Raw genomic sequence first — 15915 nt, forward strand, 5'->3', positions numbered from 1 at the left:
GCCTGGCTTACTTTTATATGCACACTGAGAATATGCAATTGGTTTCGTGCACACAGCAGAGCCTTTCTTCCCATAGTTCACGCATCAGTTGACTCTCTGAATTCTGCTCCCCGTTTTTCTTCTCTCCATATTTTAGCCTTTGTGGCAATGAACGGTGCTCCCCACCACATCCCTGAGATCTCTTGGCTATCATTCTCTGAGCACTGAGGCGAGCAACCCCCGTTTAGACAATCCGGTCATACAATTTCTTGGTATTAATGAACTGTGCTTCCTTACAGTAAATGGTCTCTAAAATGAATGTCCTAAAGTTAAAAACAACAACAACAACAACAAAAAGACCTATACATATTCTTAGAAAATGTCTTGAAGTCAAAAAGAGAAAAGAACGTAAAACGATGAATGAATTACCTTCTCAGGAGGTGCTGTTACCACTAAAACCAGAAAAGAGAGAACAGAATTAGGACAGGGAGCACAACCCACTCATCGGATTTCAGATTTCAAAAGGAATTAGGAAGCCAGTATCTCCCCCAAGCAATTAGGAAGCAAATTAAGTCAAATGTGGAATGCCAATCACCTGCCACCTCTGAGGATTTTACACATGAATGACGAAGAACTTTTTGTGCTTTTCATTGTTCAGCTATCTCAGGGTTCAGGGATCAAAGGTTCAGAGACATTCATTCAAAATTAAGAAAATTAACCTCAAGTTTAAAGAAAACACTTCCTGAAACATTGTTCAATACTTAATCTTGAGTTTGGGGAACTTCCCGTGTCTTAGAAAACAAATGCTTCCAGTATTCAGAAAACCATCTTAAGTCAGTGTTAAAAAAAGAATGGCATTGTTTCATAGAGACATGAAATGGGTACTGCATTTTTTTTTTATATAATCCAGATTTTAACTAAGGCTTCTGATTATTTTCATGCTAAGTAAATCGAACAAAAGCCACACCTCATAAGTCAATAAGAGACAATTACAACTTAGCATCAATATAATTAGCAACTTAAGTATTACTCAATCAGTAATGTTATCATGGTGGGGTGAGGTCTTCATATTTCTGAAATGCTTGTTTTCATTAAGCAATCCCTAGCACTAGTCAACCATCTTGTTTATTACTTGGAATTTTCTGAGTCACTCTGTCTCCTTAACTATTAGCAAATAAGTTGGATGCATTAATTCCAGGAAGAAATGAGCCTACCAGATAAATTAAAACCACCATTCTTTCAATGGGAGGAAGCTAACTGTATTTCTACCCTATGAAACCCACTGTTAATGAATTCTAGAGACAAAGTCATACTAATTCTCATCTCCTTCTGTTAAACAAAGAATGAGCAACCTAACCCAGTGGTTCTCAACCTTCCTAACACTGCTACCCTTTAACCAGCCTCATGTTGTGGTGACTCCCAAACACAAAATTATTTTTGTTGTTACTTCATAATTGCAATTTTGCTACTGATATGAATCACAATGTGAATATTTGATATGCAGGATGGTCTTAGGAGATCCCTGAAAAGAACTGTTCAACCCTCAAAGGGGTTGTGACCCATGGGCTGAGATCTGCTGACCTAGGTAGACAGAGACAATACCAGGTGAGGTCCTACTTGCTCTGCCTACCCAAGGAAAAATTACAGCACAGTGAATGAACCAGTAGAAATAGGCCAGAAGGCACCAATGCTCAGAGCTCAGAACAACCCCTGTCACTAGGGAAGGAGTTTATGCCAAGCTCCCACATGACTCACAAATGGGCAAATCTTTACCGAAGAATTTATAGCAAAAGCCAACAAGAGCTTTTTGTTTTATTTATGTTTTTAAGAGGAAATAGATACATTCCTTACAGAACTAAAACTGTTCCATTTTCAGAAACAAGGCTTTTCTGTGGTAATCAAAATCGTCAATATATATTATACACTAAGGAGAGAAGAAAATCTTTCTTGAGGGGAGGGCAAGTAGAGACTGTCAAAATTAGAGATCACTTGACTCTGCCCTTTGTCACGAGTGCCATTATACATGTTTTATGACACACAACAAGTCATGTCTATGTCTTGAATTTCCCACAAGGTAAGTGCTTTACCAGGGCCCTCCTAGAGCCTTGAGCTGTCTGGTTCCTACTTGCCTGCCTCTTAACTGGCATTATCCCACCTGCCAGCTACCACCTCACAAAAGCTCAGCCCATCAACATTTTTTAAGCCTGTGGGTTCTCCTTTATACAGCAGAATTCTGGACACAGAAATGAATCTGTACTATTCCCTGATGAAATCCCTCTCCAGGAGTAAATATTAAGTTACTGTAGCTCTAAAACTATAAGGCACTGTTCTGGAATCCACATTGAGTATTGTTACCTGTTAAGTACATACACCACAGCGGTGACTCTAAGTCAGGGAAAATGGTCCATACTGGATCTGAGGAGGTATGCAATATTTGGGCACCTTCTTAGTGTGTGTGAGTGTGTGTGTGTGTGTGTGTGTGTGTGTGTGTGTGTGTGTGTGTGACATAAAAGTCAAAGAACATTCACACTGCTAAACATCCTACAGCTTTCTCACCCATTAAAGAATTACACACTTGAAAATGTTACCCTCATTAAGGATAAGAGCCATGCTCTAAAGGGATAAAAACAAACACAAAAGTACAGACACAGAGATGGATGGCTAGAACCCATACCCAACATGGAAGCTCACCTTCGGGCTCCGCCACTCCCGGCCCATGTTCCCGCGAGGAGGTCAGGGCCTCCACAGGCTCTTCCTTGGCTGGGAGAGGTGGAGGATGAGTACTTTTAGCAACAGGTTGAGTGTTCTTTGGCTTGACAAATACAGCTTCTTTACCTATATGCTGATGGATTGGCCTGCGTCTATGAACGCCAGAAACCGTATAACCCATTCCACCAGGACAGATTTCCTTAAAAGCAGCTAGATTTGGGATGGGAAAATATTCCTTTTAAAAATCTAACAGTACAAACTTACAGAGGAAAATATCATGATGAATATCTCTTAATAAATCATCACTAATATAGGTACATTTCAAACCTTGAGAAACAGATGCAAAATGTAAGCAAATTGCTTAAATTTCTGATAGACTTGTGTATTACAAGAAAATTTTCAACTTTTACTTTAAACATTTATTTATCTATTAATTTCTCATCCTACCCAATTAATATTTATATTTAGCATGAATTTTATATATTGTATTTATATTCTAGTAGCCAATATGCCACTATATAGACTACATTATATATGTAAACTATATTACATAAAAAGATATGTAATATATTAAGAGTCATTTTAAGTACAGGTGACAACTACCTAACATGTGAGTATGTACTATCACCAATAGGCAGGCTTTCTCCTCTCCCCTGCTTCTGTCCTTTCACTGGTTATTAATGAAGAACTTAGTGGACATCTAAGTTAAATGATGAGCAAGAAGGTGTTCACTATATTCAGGGACATGGGGGACTGAAACCCTCCTGACTTGTGTCCAGTTAATATATCCAAGGACTCAGCCATAATGGCATGCTACATCTGGAATGGGGTACTGGTGATGAAGGGGCAGACAGGGGAGTGTTTTTGAAGAGGACCTTCAGGTAGTGAGAAGAAAGCCCCACAACAGGGACAAGTCAGAGACAGACAGAAGTCGAAGCAAGAAGTAAATGCCAGACCAAGATGTGTGTGGTTGTCCCTGACCATAGGGACAGATCTGGTCAGATCTACCCACAGAGGACAATGGGACATTCTGTACCATGTAATCATCACCCTCGTCAGGAAAAAATGTCTGTAAAAATGCCTCTTTTCCCCTCGGAGTGGACAGAGTGTGATGTGTGATTTGCAGACCTCCAGCAGCAAACCCTGGGGCCTGTGCAGTGCAGCAGACAGTTGCAAACTCCACAGAATCCCTGGGCTGCTAGGGTTGAAAGCAAGTTGCCAAACATAAACAAGGGGGCTTATGGCTAAGTTTTTGTTTCTACTTTTAAAATTGAAAGTAAAATAAGTCATTTCTCATTTTCACAGAACAAGAAATTGTCCATTGAATGTACTGGGCCTGCAATTAGTACTTAGTAAAAAGAAAACTCTACAATATTGCCTTAAAGCGGAGATACTGTTTTTCTGAGGGTTCACTCACTCAACTGTGGAATCTACTGGGACAGAGAATTCTTAATTTAAAAAAATGGATAGATCCAGAACAAAGATGGTTTCCTAGCAAAGCACATATTTGATTAAAATTATCATATGAGCAAAACTTAAATACAAAAATTGTATGATTAATACCACAATAAAATTTAGCTACTGCACTTTGGGAAGCAGCCCTGATGGACATCATAGTTACACTTCATGTAATGATTAAAACTCTGTCAAAATTGACCTTAAGGAGAGATGCGGGCTATGAATGGCAAAGCTTTGTTAGTAATGAGTGTGTGAGAAGGCACAGAAGAGTGTAGAGCCTACGAGAAGAATCTGAAATCATCCAATCTATCAATTCACCAACAATAAACTATTTTTCCATAGTTTTCCCTTTTGACTCAACTACTACCAAAGGTGAACTATGATACTAGAATTTACATTTAAATCCTGTCTACTCTTGTATGCTTTACTACACAATGTAATGTAAGACACTAATGTATGGCCCTAGAGGTTTAATGCACGTGCCTAGAAGGGAAAGGTTTCTAAAGTAAGCAATTTAGTGTGATACTTGGTAACCAAGCCAAGCCAGTGAGATAGATGCCACACCTTCCTTGATCATATGATGCCCAATGCTTGCAGGTCATGTCTCCTTTTCTTCCATTGAACTCCTTCTGACTCTACGAGGGAGTTTATTGAGTCCTTGGTAAAATTGAATTATCTAGAGGAATTTATGCTCTCAGAGCACTAGGTAATTATGAACCAAACTCTGCTGAGCTTATTAACACTTGATCCCTCACAGTTCACGGTGGTTTTGGCAGGATTTCCTCTGGAGTTATCTTTGTAGAGTACATTCATAATTGAATATAATTCTTTGTATTTCCAATTAGAGAAGTCAAGTACAATTTTAACAACTGAATAAATAAGTCTATGTCCACTAGACCATTACTGTAAGACAATGGACAGCAAACCATTAGGAAAGCACATGTCACAGTACAGCTTTTTGGTTTTTATTCTTAAATATCAGTCCTCAAGTTCTAGAAGGTGATAATAAAATACAAGGGTGTATCTTCTTAGCTTAACATGTAAAAAGAAATTCATAAATAACAGGGAATTTCTATGTACATTTCTTTTCCTGACGAGCATCTCCAACTATGTTTTCTTCAGAAACAATACAAACACACAATGCCATTAAAAATTAAACTCAGAAACCTAAAGTGACCCAAGATGCTGAAGTCACTTTGTTCCTGTAGCTTGGAACATGAGTGTGTATACAGGTGGCTATGGCTTACCTGTGCCTGGGATGGGACATTTCTCACAATGTGGGCCCCAGGCCTTGCCCACACTACAACAGCAGATCTGCTTGGTGAGGTGAACAGAGAGAGGGTGCATACACTGCCTTCCAGGACTGACAAGGCGGTAACAGGGCCCTTTCTCTTCGGAGATCACAGGGGGATCCGCTAAAGAGAGAGACAAGCCTGATGTCACGGAAGAAACAAGTCATATCAACTTTAAGTTAAAATAAGATGGCCCTCATAGCATGGATGAGAAACCTTACTTTAAAACAAATCCATCTAGATTAGGGGGATCATTCATTTTTGTTAAGTGTCCATTCTCTAATTCATCTTTGGAGTCAGCGCAGCAATTACTCTAGTTATTCCTGTCTCTTTCTGGGTTCTAATTTTAAGAAATATTAATATAGGAATTGTGTACAGGTTAAACATTTCCACCAATAGCTAGTTGTCCAACCAATCTAATCATCTACGATTAATCACAATTTTGACCAACTGTTTCCCAAGACTGGGGTAAAAACTTGGTTCTAAGGCAACGGTGGATGAATGTCCAGGCACCATGGAAAATCAGGAGCATGGTTAGTACCACAAACCAGCAGCTGGAGAGCTGTTGGAAGCTCAAGAATTCTCATCCAAGGCCAGAAAACATACATGGCCTAACGGGGAGTGGTTGCTGGTCTGTTGAGATATACAAACTCCCAATGTGGCAAACACAGCAGAGCAGGCAAGATCTCAAGCCCTCATTCTGTGCTGCAAAGGTAACCAAGCTCTTATCATCTCACTCCAGTCTCCTCACCCTGATCTTCTATGTAAAGTAGGAGTGAGTGCTCTTCATCTAAACACCTGGCACAGGAGGCAAAGTTGAGAGCAATGGGCAGCCTTGCCTTTCATGCATGCATGGTTGGGGTAGTAAGTGCTATAGGGCCAGATTTGGTCTAAATCAACACTGCCAAGTCAGCCCCAGCTTGGTGGCCTCTTGTCTGTCTCCCCATCTCGGCCATCCCTCTTCTCCCTCATGGTGTCATCCCAGTCTGCCTTTCCTCTAGCCCCTGGTACTCATGACTCAATCCAACTTTTTGCTCTTCCTGCTTAGGTGCACATTTTCACCTTCCCAACAGGACTGACTTCCCAGGTTAGATGCTCTGAGAATAATCTGAGGAATGAAGTCATATGGCAGAGGAAGATGCAAGGGACATAGCTGGCTCTAAAATGTGGACCTACCACTTGCCTGTCCCCCTAATTTTCAGGAAACCTTATGTGAGATGATGTAATGGGAAAAGTACCCCATAGTTTACAGCATTTGAAAACTTGGTCCCCAATTAGCAGTACTGTTTGGGGAAGTTTAGATGGTAAAGTTTTACTGCAGGAAGTATGTCCCTAGGGATAGGCTTTGAGATTACACACATACATACATGCACACACGCACACACACCTCACCACTTCCAGTTTCCTTTAACTTCATTGAACTTGTGGTTTGAGATGTGAGAACCCAGTTTCCTGTTTCTATTGCTATGTCTGATGCTTGCTGAGTTGCTGTCCTCAACACTATGGACTCTAGCTAGCCCTTTGGAAATGGAAGCCAAGTTAAACTTTGTCTTCCTTAGGTGGCCTTGGTCATGGTGTTTTAGCCACATTCTGCAACAAAAGATAATTAATATACCTGTCTTTCCTGATGCTTATTTTTTATATTTTCATTTACATAACAATTTCATGGGTTTATGGGAAACTCATTTTGATTGGAAATAATGATTAAGTTTGTGTATAAACAAGGCTAAGCAATATGACTCAGATATTTAAACAGATACTGGATTGTCTGTTGTTTTTGGTGTCGTCTGGGTTTTACTGTCATTTCATGCAACATTGATATTTAAGCCAGAGGATTTTGACTGAAGATATTTATCCTCTATGATATGAGTGGGCTCCACCCAACCTGTTTATACATTTACAAGAAAAACTACTGATCTGCATTGAGCAAGAATAAATTCCGTGTCAGCTCCTTACAGGAGCAAGCTACTCTATCAGTTCTTCCTCAGTGGAAAGTCTGCTCCCTGCTCTGTAGATTTTTACACTCGTCAGTCTCTGCACTTATGTCAACCAGTCAACGCCTGGAATAAATGCAACCTCCTCCTACTTATGCAAAAACATGTATGATGTGCATGCATGTTCACACTTATACATGTATGCATTAACAGGTAAGAAAGAATATTCACTTGTATTTATTTTGTATGTGGAAGGGGTATTTCTTTCAAGGAACTGGCTCATGCACACATACTTATCCTGTTGGTCCTGAATTTTTGTTTTTTGGTTTTATTTTTAAAGCTAAATTATGTACTGGTCAAGCCTCAACTTTCTTGCTTATAAAGAATAGGGTCAGAATACACACTCATCTACGATATCCTAAATCCTTGGCACACAGTAGACACAGAATGCATGTTCAGACACCTATAATAAAATACAACCCAGCTCTTTCTGCTCTATCAAGTACACATGCACCCAACTCAACCATTACTTAGTAACAGAAGTTCAACAAAGGAAAGAGAGAGATTACAAGCGAACTGACGGTTGGAGGATAGGGAGTGGATGAAAAAACAGAGCACCCCTGAAAATTCCAACCCACACATGTACCGTGGGTGTGGATCAGTGGCAAAGCATGCGCAAGGCCACGAGTTCAATCTCTCATACGACCAAAGATGACAGAACAAAATAAGCATAATAATCTTCACAAAATATGTCTAATACAGCCAACTCTGCTGTGGCTTCTAAAAGAAGTGGGTAGACAGAACTGTCTGGAGCCTTCCCTCTCTGTCCACTCTCTGGCTCCTGTGCAAGTATGCTATGAAAGGTCAAAGGTCACAGACTGAAAGTAAAAGAAAGCTTAACAGCAGGGTAATAGCTCCTCTGTTTCGACTGACTAATGTCTTCTTCAGGCAGCCTGGATGCAAATGTTCCTATTCTCTCAGAATGTTCTACCAGACTTATGTTCAGCTTAACGGTCAGCACATCTTTTCTGTAATGGACCACATAATACATATTTTAAGTGTTGTTAGCCCCATAGTCTCTGTTCCAACTTCCTACCTTCACCATGATTACAACAAAAGTAGCCTTAGACAACATATACATTCATATGGCAGTGGACCAATAAAACATTTACAAAAGCAGACACTAGGCCAGTTGCATTCATACACTGTAATTTTCCCGACTGCAGACCTAGAACCCAAAATCTGGATGCTCAAATCCTAGTTTTAAATCTCAACTGTTGATTATTACTTATGTGATCTGAAGAGATTTCTAGAACTCTCTTTGTTTTCATTTCCAACCTATGAGACATGAACAATAATTACACATTTGGTAAAGTGGGTAAGGAAACTAAATAGAAATCATAAATGTGACTGGCGTTTTAGAAAGGACTTGCCCTTCTTTGTCTCATGACCTCTAGGGTGAGGGTAGAAGTTCCTGAGCACATCTCCTCTCTGGCCTCCTGTGTCTGTCAATTAACTCCAAGTTCAAGGGTAAAGAACATATAAAACATTAAAAGCCCCAAGGCAGATTGCTTTCATCTGAGGCCCTTTTCTGAAGGTCAGCAGCAGGCATTAGAAGATGCATAAACGTCAGCTGAAAAACAAGTGCTAGTCACATGACTGTGATAAACCTAAGCCTTTCACTTTGCCCCACAAGATAGGCAGGGGCAGGCTTGGAGGATACTGGTCCAGCTCCCTAAGCCACAAGCACAGGTCAGAAGAGCCAGCAACTGTCAGCTGCCTCCTCCTCTCTTCTGTTTGACTACATGAAGTCAAGGACAGAGAGCAGGCAAGGCAAGTACGGCAAATGGCTGCACCCTTCGGCTGGAATCAAGGAATGCTGAGGGTGTTCACCTCACAGCTTTCAGGAACATAGGGAGCTTCCCAGAGCTTCCCAGAGCTTCCCAGAGCTTCCCAGAGCTTCCCCGAGCTCCTTAGTGACTGCCAAGTACACTGCTTAAGAGTTCAGAGTCAGGCACACATTTTATGGCCCAGATGTACCCTAATTTCATGCTGTTTAAGAAGACGCCATCAGTTTCTACTACATGCTTGCACACTCAAGCTCTGGTGTGTGTGTGTGTGTGTGTGTGTGTGTGTGTGTGTGTGTGTGTGTGTGTGTATGTGTATGTGTGTGTGTGTGTGTGTGTCTGTGTGTGTGTGCACACGCATGCACGCATGCATACTTGCTTATTTCCCAATCCCTTTGCTACTCTCCCATGACTGTACTCCCATGAACAAATATACTATTTGTTCCCACTTACTAAGAACATGACATTCTCCCCTGATTCTTTCCAACTGGCTTTAGATTCCTCATCAGTTTCTTTATACAGCTCATCAACAGATCTGGACAGATAGGTACAAATCACAAATTCTGAAGGAATTGGACAAACATCCATGATAGCATATGTGGTAAATTCACAGAGAAAAAAAAAAAAACGAATGAGAGAAACGCATCTGTGGCCTCCATGCTGGTAAAGGGCCCAATTGTAACTCTGAGTAAATTGGAACACTTAACTAGCAACAAATATCACTTAATACTTATCATTTCAGCTGTTGCAGCTGACCCGTAAAATTGAATTATTTATTTTTCAAATAAGAATGGATGGTTGTTTAATAAGTTCAGAATTATTTGGGCAATGGCAAGAAAAATAGATTCTAAAGAACTATGCAAGTGTTTCAAGATTCACATTGGCAGGTTTCTACAATTTCATTAAAACCTGGATGGCAGCCCTTCATCATGCTAGACATGAGATCTTGTCAAACTCTCACAAGTCTATGGCCGGTTCTCCACGTTTACCTAATCTGGAACCCTCAATGTGAGAATTCTAACCAGACTGTGTAAAATAAAAATGCATTTACAACAAACATTGCATCAATTTTTTTTTTACAATAATTGCTGCTTAAATTAGAACCTGTTTAAATATTCATTTATGTAGTTCAAAGTACCCAAAAGATACCTCTAAATTATCTGGATATTATCGACAGGTTTTTTTTTTTTTGTTCCCTAACATTCCAAATCCTTACATCAGTTTTCAAATGTGCCTTGTTTGAAAACTTTACAGTCTAATTTAACAAACTCCAGAATGCTCTCTGGTCAGGAGCCTGTCTGCTTCATAACCAACCGTAAAAGAACACAGAAAGAGAAAGCAAGAGAAAAAAAAAGACTTACGTGCACAATTTCCTAATCTGCATTTGTCAGTTTCAAAAGGAAAATAGGAGTAATTAGTAATAACATTTCAAAAGGCTTAAGGCCAGCAAACAGGACTGTCAGTTTTACATGACTTCATTTCCTCTCTCTATACAGCAAAGCTCAGAGAACAATAAGCTGGGCTTAAGCTGAAGGGCCAAGTCCTCATGAAGACTGTTTTCACTTGATAAAATGGGAGGCAGTTTAGTAAGCACCAAGTCCACACCAGAATAAATTCAAAGAGCCTAGCTGGACAGAAACAGGCAGAATTGCTCTTAAAGCTACCTCACCCTGCTGGGAAGTCTTTAAGCTTTGTATGACCATATACTTTAATGTGCAGTGTTTACCTACTTTCCTAATAATGATCAGAGTTAAAATAAAATGTGGTCATCTTTTAAAATTCTGCATTTGGAGACCTGGAGACATGGTTCAGGGGCTATGAGCACTGGCTGTTCTTCCAGAGGACCCAGGTTCTATTTCCAGCAACCACATGGCAGCTCAAAACTCTGTAACTCCAGTTCCAGGAGGTCCAGTGTCATCTTCTGGCTTCTATGGGCACCGAGTATACATGTGGTGCAAAAGTATACATGGAGACAAAACACCCATATACATTAGAATGTAGACTGATATTTTTTCAGTCTGAATTTAAGGCTAGGGAGAGAGCTTATTTGGTAAAGTGCTCACCCTGCAAGCATGGGAAGCTAAGCCTGATCCCTAGAGTCTATATAAGAAAAAGCTAGGCATGTGGCAACTCTTAACAATCCCAGTGCTAAAGAGGTGGAGGCAGGTGTATCCCTGGGACTTACTGGCCAACCAATCTAGCCTAGTTGGTAAGTTCCAGGCCAGTGAGAGTCCTTTCCCAAAAAAACAAGATAAATAGTACCCAAGATATGATACTTGAGGTTGTTCGCTTGTCTAAACACATATACCACACATATATACATACTATACACACATGCATGCATGCAATGCAAACATGCATATAACACACAGCACATATGCACAGCAAACACACGTGTATACCTGTGTGTGCATGCACACACACACACACACACAGATCATTCTCTTTAGGGCTTTTTACCTCAGGTGCCCTCCAACCTGTCAGACAGATCGCATGATGTATAATGATCATGCAAATACCCAGATGACTATACTAGATGCATTTTCGTGAAGAGAGGGACCATTTGGTGAAATCATTTCCCAATATTATGTGGCTTCATGGGAGACTTTTACCTTTATTCTATAGGAAAGAAAACCCCAGGGACATTCCTTGACTAGTAGCATCACTTTGAGGGCCTTTTGTAGATTTAGAGGATATCAGAGCAGAGCCAGAAAAATCTGAAATGCATGGGCTTTGGAATGATTTTCCAGGCTTTTCTAACTGAGAAAGTACAGTGAAACCTCATAAAAACAGACTCCAGTGACTCAGGATTTGCAATAATTAAAGGCAGAAGCACAGGCCAAGCTTGATTTAGCCTAAAAAAGGCTTAAATATTTATGAAGGAAAAATCTGTTTTTATCTCCCCAAACCACAAAGGACTGATATACCTATTTAAATAATCTCTCTCTCTCTCTCTCTCTCCCTCTCTCCTTCCCTCCTTTCCTCCTTCCCTTCTTGCTTCCTCTTCCTACTCCCCCATCTTCTGTTATTGTTGTTTGATTTTTATTTTTGAGACAGACTAAAAACTGTCAGTCTATAGCTCTTATCTTTGCTTAGCCCTGGGAGTCCTGGAACTGTCTCTGTACTGTAGACTAGGCTGGCTAGGGATCCATCTGTCTCTGCCTCCTGAGTGCTGGGATCAGTGGTAAGTGCCACCACAGCCTAGGGAACTCTTTTCATTTTTATCCAAGCATGTTCCCTCTTTGTGATTACGCCCTATTGTGAGTTTTAGTGTGGAGTACTTTTGAATGAAGTTAAAATGCATCATGGGGAAGTTCCCATGACATGGATATAGTTTACTAAATTGGGTTGGTCTCCTTGCTCTTGTCATTTTTTACTAATAGTATTTTCTTCCATATTTTTAATATTAGTTGAATATTTTCTTCTTTTAGATAACCCCCAAAGACACATGATTAAAATATAGAAAGTGGAACTGATTACTACTTACGAACACAACTTGAAAAGGTAGGGTCAGGCCCAAATCCCATTTTGCAGGAGCATCTGTAGCTGCCCATGGTATTCAAACACTCACCATTAGGGCATACACCTTGTAGCTGGCATTCATTAATATCTGTAAGGAAAAAAAAAAGCCTTTCAGATGGAGCAGCCAAGCCCTCATGTGCAGATTCTGGGTGTACTCATGTTCAATTTGTGTCTCACAGTAATAATCATAGTTCAAGTAAAAAAAAGGGAGAACATAGTAAGTTTAAGGAATTAAAATTAAAATGACCAAATTGTAGTGGCATTTTTAACCCAGCAATATGGCTGCTCTGGCCAGAGATCACATCCAAAGACTTTCAAGGTCTATACAATCCCACCAGAATGCAGACATGCCCTGGATTACAGTATGATCTGGCTGGAATATGGACATGTCCTCAGTACACACCTTTAATCCATAACAACGAAGGTAAGGTTAATTTGTAGAAGGAAGGAAGCAGCAATGTTTGAAAGTGACATCTAACTGAGGAGCAGGCAAAGTGAGGAATCAGAAAAAAATCTGACAGAATGAGTCAGAGATAGGATATGCCCAACCCATAGGAGAAGAGCACAGGAAAGAGAGGCTATTTAAGATAGCAAGGGAGAGAAAGCGGGCAAGATGGATAGCAGTTTTACAAAGACAGGCTGTAGAGAGAACAAGCTAGGTGCAGGTGAAGACAGAAGGAGCCAGAGAATGAGAAGCCAGAAAATTAGAACAGATTGCCAGAGTTAGTTTGAGGCCAAGCAGAGCAATTCAGTGAGAAGCTGATAGAAACCAGCATAGAGAGGAGTTTTGAGCCAAAACTGAGATGAGCAAGACAGCCAGAGTTCAGAAAGAACAAGAAAGGGTGAGCTTACTCTGCAGTAAGCTTCCAAGGCAACAATTATACCTGGTGAATAAAACTTATTTTTACACTGAATCTCTATTAGACATCTGCAGTTGTATCATTAGTTCTGATAGATATACACGATACTCCAGGTTCTGTCTTAGGTGCTGAAAATACACTAGTGAACAAAACTAACCAATAGAGCCATCTTCACAGAGCTTTTGTGTTAACTTATGCAAAGCATTACAGAGTATACAGGGAGGCAGGCAGCCTCAGTCTGGAGGCATTGATGTCCTAGATGTGCATAGAAAATATGAACTGTGAAAGCTGTAAAAAAGAGTACAAGTTACCTAAACTAGAACTATTAGAAACTGGAATTCAGTTCTGAACTTGCTTATAGAGACAGGCAAGAGCTACTGAAGGAGGTCACAGGCAGGGTGGGGAGGATGTGAGACTTCCTCAGGGTTGTGTGTGTGGCAGTGTGGGGGGGCAGTGATGGGACTGGGTTAGAAGGCATATTTACATGGGTGGAGACTGAAGCATCAGCACAGAGATTGGCCAGGGGAAGGGACCCAGGAAATGGCAAGGCAGGTCACTAAATGGAAAAAAAGTTCAATGAGGTAAATAGCTGGCAGATAGAGTTGCTACATGCCAGGCTACGTTTGGCTTCAATCTTACTGAAAACAGAGAGATATATAGAAGTAGGAAAGCAGTGTTATGAACAACAGACTCCAAGGTAGTTCACCTGACCTGGCCAGCACATGGCTTGGTGAGCAGTAAACATAAAATAAACCACTGAGGGAGCAGTACAAATAGGAGGCTCATGGCAAGCCCCGTGGGTAACACTGGAAATGAGAGGGACACAGTTCATCTTTAAAATGAACAGCTGACATGGGTTGGAAGTCGACTGAGAACCCAAGGCTGGAAAGTAGTGGGGAGGACTCAGAGATATCAGGGGTTTTGGTCTGAGAAAAGAGGAAAGGTTTCATAAATGGAGAATGCCAGAAGGTGAGGAATTCTGTTTCACAGTTCAAGGTCACATTGTGACACCCAAACATAAATACCCAGCAGTAGAAGATTCTGGAATAAAGTAAAAGGGATACTATGCCTGGAAACAGAGATGCCCCATGGGCCAGTCTCAGAGAAAGTCAAAAGGAGTTGAGAGAGAAGATACAAGTGTGGTGACTAAGATATAAAACAAAAGCTTTCATAGTCCTGTGTAAAGGTAATCAAAACTAAAAAAAAAAAAAAAGAATATGTTAAAAATGAAAAACTAGTAGCTATTTTTATTTGATCCAGTGTGGGCTATGAAGCTTAACAATTAACAGATGTTGGCGGTTAGCCTGTCTATGTCAAATAACTTTTATGTCCTTCCATCAGGAATTCTTCTGCGATCTTTTTATGGAGTGTCTTAAATTTATTAATTTCCTAAATTAAGATTGGACACAATGATAGCAAAGTATTACAGAATCTTCACATCAAAGTCAAATACTTCCCTTGATAAATCATTGTTCAAGAAAATATTATTGAAACATAAATTCTAGAAGAATTTCTAAGAAGTCATGGTTATCTACATTATAGATATTTCCTCTAAGCCACACACTTTTAACATTTTTATTTCTAAAATTTTTCGCTGAGTATATTCATTGTATGAGGTATTAGACTCCATGAGAACATTTTCATTTGAGTGTATGTTGGACATTGAGCAGTGTTTGTAGTTGACATCAGTGACAAAATGTAACTTGTTACATGATGTGCAAATGCAAAATTAGTGCATATATGTTATACATATGACTATAGAGTGCCAACTGGATGCATTTGGAAACAGCTAGATTGTACCCAGAAAAAGACCTGGCCCAGCACCTGATGGTCCTATTCTTTTTTGGGCTATGTACTATGCTGTAACAGTCTTTTATATGTGGTGTATAATTGAAACTATTCCCCCATAACTCATTCTTCTTAAGAAAACCACCATGAAGGACCAGGAAGAGTGCCAAGTGCAGTTGGAGCTTACACAGTACAAGCAAGGACCTTATCATAGGATCCAAGTAAAGCCTGAGGTTTGGGTAGCCAGCCAGTTGTGATCAGAAACACTGGACAAAATCTCCACTCTGCTATCCCTCCCTCATGTCTCTACCTGGTTACGATTGTTAGCCTTGTTCTGCTATTCGGTGGCTTTTCTACAACACACTCCATGACTACTTCTTGGGAATCAGAACCTGTCTTTGTTACAAGGCTTTTAATGTATCTTGAACTGCACATAACATGAATCATATTGTTCATTTTTGTCTAACTTGTTTTATTATTTACTATAAAGTGCTTCAGTGTTGTTACATATTGTAGCTCAGTCTTC

The 15915-nt window shown here is 40.1% G+C and overlaps 1 protein-coding gene across 8 annotated transcripts in view; it reads right to left on the reverse strand.

Annotated features, from left to right (window-relative positions):
- Nucleotides 1-15915, reverse strand: part of Ltbp1 (latent transforming growth factor beta binding protein 1) — a 408370-nt gene that overhangs the window by 122282 nt on the left and 270173 nt on the right. For 4 of the 8 annotated variants that reach the window (XM_031357859.1, XM_031357858.1, XM_031357855.1 and 1 more), the window contains 4 exons: nt 12707-12829; nt 5394-5561; nt 2671-2739; nt 409-431 (listed from right to left, as the gene is read on the reverse strand). In XM_031357859.1, the coding sequence (XP_031213719.1) occupies nt 409-431; nt 2671-2739; nt 5394-5561; nt 12707-12829 (383 nt within the window). Of the gene's footprint in view, nt 1-408; nt 432-2670; nt 2899-5393; nt 5562-12706; nt 12830-15915 lie in introns of all 8 variants that reach the window. The other 4 variants (XM_031357857.1, XM_031357851.1, XM_031357854.1 and 1 more) reach the window with 1 other exon arrangement.

Source organism: Mastomys coucha, unplaced genomic scaffold, assembly GCF_008632895.1.
Source record: "Mastomys coucha isolate ucsf_1 unplaced genomic scaffold, UCSF_Mcou_1 pScaffold6, whole genome shotgun sequence".
NCBI classification, from domain to species: Eukaryota; Metazoa; Chordata; class Mammalia; order Rodentia; family Muridae; genus Mastomys; species Mastomys coucha.